The sequence below is a fragment of the Otolemur garnettii genome, unplaced genomic scaffold (genome assembly GCF_000181295.1).
Source record: "Otolemur garnettii isolate 467f Iridium unplaced genomic scaffold, OtoGar3 scaffold00118, whole genome shotgun sequence".
NCBI lineage: Eukaryota > Metazoa > Chordata > Mammalia > Primates > Galagidae > Otolemur > Otolemur garnettii.
The window spans coordinates 1,976,048-1,979,907 of NW_003852513.1; the positions used below are offsets into that span (position 1 = coordinate 1,976,048).

The window sequence follows — 3,860 nt, forward strand, 5'->3', positions numbered from 1 at the left end:
AAAAATTTGTGGAGATGGATGGTGGTTATAGAAACAAAACAACCTGAAAGTACTTAATGCCACTTAATAGTATGTTTAAAAATTGTTAAAATGGGTCAAGATGGAGGAGTATGCCCGGGAACCTTGCCCCTGGCGAATAGTGGATGACTGTGGTGGGGCCTTTACGATGGGTACCATTGGTGGTGGTATCTTTCAAGCAATCAAAGGTTTTCGAAATTCTCCAGTGGGAGTAAACCACAGACTACGAGGGAGTTTGACCGCTATTAAAACCAGAGCTCCACAATTGGGAGGTAGCTTTGCTGTTTGGGGAGGTCTGTTTTCCATGATTGACTGTAGTATGGTTCAAGTCAGAGGAAAAGAAGATCCCTGGAACTCCATCACAAGTGGTGCCTTAACAGGAGCCATACTGGCAGCAAGAAATGGACCAGTGGCCATGGTTGGGTCAGCTGCAATGGGTGGCATTCTTCTAGCTTTAATTGAAGGAGCTGGTATCTTGTTGACAAGATTTGCTTCTGCACAGTTTCCTAATGGTCCTCAGTTTGCTGAAGATCCTTCCCAGTTGCCTTCAACCCAGTTACCATCCTCACCTTTTGGAGACTATCGACAATATCAATAGGACATCTCTCCCAGGATTTCTTTAACAAAAATGAGCTATAGTTTGAGAAGGATTTCAGAAGATCAAATTACAATCGGTTTTTAAAAGCATAGATTTTTAAAACTATGGCCAAATAGGCTATGAAGAGACATTTAGCACTTTTTTCTATTTAAAAAGGAACATGGGGTGGGAGTGTTAATAATACACTTATTTATTCACACTTGCATTGCATTTGTGATCAAAGTGTCTCATATCATTAAAAGAAAAGATGGTAAGTGCTCACAAGATGAAGGACCAAAGGGCAAGTAGCAGTGCAGTGTGACCATCAATTCCTGAGGACTTCTCTGCCTGATTTTATGTGTTCTGTTATTCAAACAATAAAAAGCTCCTGGAACTTACTCTTTTTCTTAAAAGATAAATTGTAGAGTTCTACTTTTCATGCTTGCATACTTCAGGTAATGCATGTTTTATAGTTGGTGCCTCATCTAACTTGAAGTGAATTATATGTCAGAAGAATTACATGGAGTTACCATGGATCATTTTACAGTGGAATCCTTAATGGATTGAAGGATACGGTAAAATGTATAGTCTACTTTGAAAGTAAAATATGCTGTCTTGATTGTGAAGATGTCGGATACAAAACTCTCTTACCTTTAGTGCTGTTGTGTCTTGGTTCCTGATAATCAGAAACAACTTGCTTCCAATATACCTAATTCTATATGAAGACTTCATAGAGGCTACAGTGGTGCTGGGAAAGTCTGATGTTTAATGTGTCCTTGAAAATAAAATATGCACTGGTTTTAAAAAAAAAAAAAAAATTGTTAAAATGGGGAAAGTATCCAATGTACTCAATACTAGTATGAAACCAATATATAATCACCTATACTTTCATATGAATGATAAAACACACTATAGTCCAGAAAGAAGGAGGGAAGAGGAGGGGGAGGAGGAAGGGAGGAGGTTGGGAGGAGGGAGGGCATTTGGTGGGACCTCACCTAATGTGTACAATGTAATGGTAAAAGTCAAAACTATGAAGAATAGAGTATAAATGTCTTACCACAACAAATAAGTGAGGTGAAGTTTAGGTTAAGCAGTTTGATGTACGCTTTCCACACTATATATCAAATCAGCACATTGTACTCCATAAATGCATTAATGTACACAGTTATGATTTAACAGAAACATTATGGCAAAAAATGGTCAAATGATAAATTCTATATTACATATATTTCACTACAATTAAAAAAAATTTAAATAAAATCAGGATCACAACATTTCTCCTAATCAGTGGAGGAGAAGCCCTGAGCCTGTGGCAGGTCTTCCAACCATGCATACTGCTGAATCAAGGAGCTGGTTGCTTAGACAAGGTATTTTTATTTCAACTGATCCCTGGGATTATTAGGAAGCTGTTAGATTTTTAATCTTTTCTCTTTTCAGACTAAAAAGGTCACCCAAAGGGTATCTAGTCCTAGGTAGATTCCTCTCTATCAACTGCCTTTAAACACCTCTCCCCAGCAAGTCCCTCGTAGAGAAATGAGGTAGGGACCAGGACACAGCTCACAGCACCTGTGAGGCTGCCAAGGGATATCTTTGCCCATGGCCTGCTGGGAATGACAGGGGACAAGGGACAGGGCACAGGCAGGGACAGCACTTCGGGCTCTGCTTCTACCCAGAACCCTGTCCTAGAGCTGCTGCCAGGGAAGGGGCTCCTGTCCTCACAGCACAGGTCACCTATGGGCTGTCTGCCCTCCCTCCTTCCACACAGAGATCTGCCTGGGATGAGGCACAGGTGCAATGGAGACATAGATGCACCTGCAGGGACAGCTTCTTGGCTCTAAGACACCCCCAGACACTGTGGAGATGACAGGCTATCAAGGTCAATGAAACCAAAGGCATCAGGAAGTCCCCTGCTGTGCTCACCCACCCTGCCTGCTCAGCCAGGACCCAGGCTGTGGAGTCTAGTACCTCATTGTGTGCTCCCATCACCATGCTCATCTGAGTGACATGGAGACATCTAGGAAAGCCCTGAAGGGGATCGAAGTGCCCAGAGGATCAACTGCCCTGGTAGAGGAGGTTGGGAGGAAGGCAGAGTGGCCCCTACCCTGTGCCTTGGTGACTGAGATCTTGACAGTGGATGTGTAAAAGGCCCAGGTCTTCTAACACCTAAGGAAGGTGACATCTCCTTCCCCTGCAGCTTCCCCCAAATCAGGACCCTCTCCAGAGTCAGAAGCTCGCCCAGGGACAGCCAAGGGACAGTCCTGACCCTCCACACTCTGTGGGCCCCACCAAAGGGCCTAGTAGATGCAGTGATGGCAGCACAGGAAGTCCAATCCCCTCCTCATATGTGGCTTGAGGAAGGAACACTGACTGGGGCTCCTGCACATTGAATGATTTTCTGTCGGAGCCAGGTTTTCTGGAAATGCAGCAGAAAACCATTCCTGGAGCTACCTCCTGGCTTTCTCCCAAAGGAGGAGGCATTTTTACAAGGCTTTCCATTTTGCAGCTGATGTCACAAATAGTTCTGCCCGCAACTATTCTGTAGCCATCGCTTAACTCCCTGGACTCCAGGCTCATCTGTAAACTGAGGATACCCACAGGTGATTGCTCAGGCTCCTGACTGCAGCCTCCAGCACAAAGTTACAACCCTTTGTTCAGAATACCACGCACACCCATATAGTTTTGGCCCATAAAACTGCACTGAGGCAGGGCTGTACTGCAACTTCTGCATATTTTACAATTGTGTTGGTATAATGATGCAAAATTAATAGCATACAGTACAACCTTTATAAATTGAGCACCCAAAGGACTAAAACAAACTGATCCACATACGGAGGCGTCAACATAAGGAACTGGGCTGCTATGCTGATACAGACATGTGGTGTGTGTGTCCAGTCTGTGAAAATTAGGTTGACCTGAGGAGGTGGTCAGTGCAGGGAGAAGGTCAGTTACAGAGGTTCTGCTATATATTTAAACAACTTCTACATAAAATTTCCTGGGCTTTCACTTTCAGATTTTAAAATAAAATATTTTGGGGTTGGGCACAGTGGCTCATGCCTGTAATCCTAACACTCTGGGAGGCCGAGGCAGGTGATTGCTTGAGCTCAGGAGTTGAAGACCAGCCCAAGCGAGACCCTGTCTCTACTAAAAGTAAAAAAAAAACTAGCTGGGCATTATGGCAGGTGCCTATAGTCTCAGCTACTCCGGAGACTGAGGCAAGAGGATTGCCTCAAGAATTTGAGGTTGGCTCGACGCCTATAGCTCAACC

At 44.0% G+C, this 3,860-nt stretch overlaps 2 protein-coding genes across 2 annotated transcripts in view; one reads left to right on the forward strand and one right to left on the reverse strand.

Moving 5' to 3' along the window:
- Nucleotides 1-3,860, reverse strand: part of LOC100940751 (gamma-aminobutyric acid receptor subunit rho-2) — a 69,119-nt gene that overhangs the window by 44,709 nt on the left and 20,550 nt on the right. The gene's annotated exons all lie outside the window — the stretch shown is intronic.
- On the forward strand, nucleotides 97-1,008 carry LOC100959154 (mitochondrial import inner membrane translocase subunit Tim17-A). Its single transcript, XM_003797517.3, has one exon. The coding sequence runs from the start codon at nucleotides 101-103 to the stop codon at nucleotides 614-616; it is 516 nt and encodes a 171-aa protein (XP_003797565.1). The 5' UTR covers nucleotides 97-100; the 3' UTR covers nucleotides 617-1,008.

Bases quoted from the DNA above. Each gene is read 5' to 3' on its own strand.
- LOC100959154 (XM_003797517.3), top strand. From the start codon at position 101: ATGGAGGAGTATGCCCGGGAACCTTGCCCCTGGCGAATAGTGGATGAC.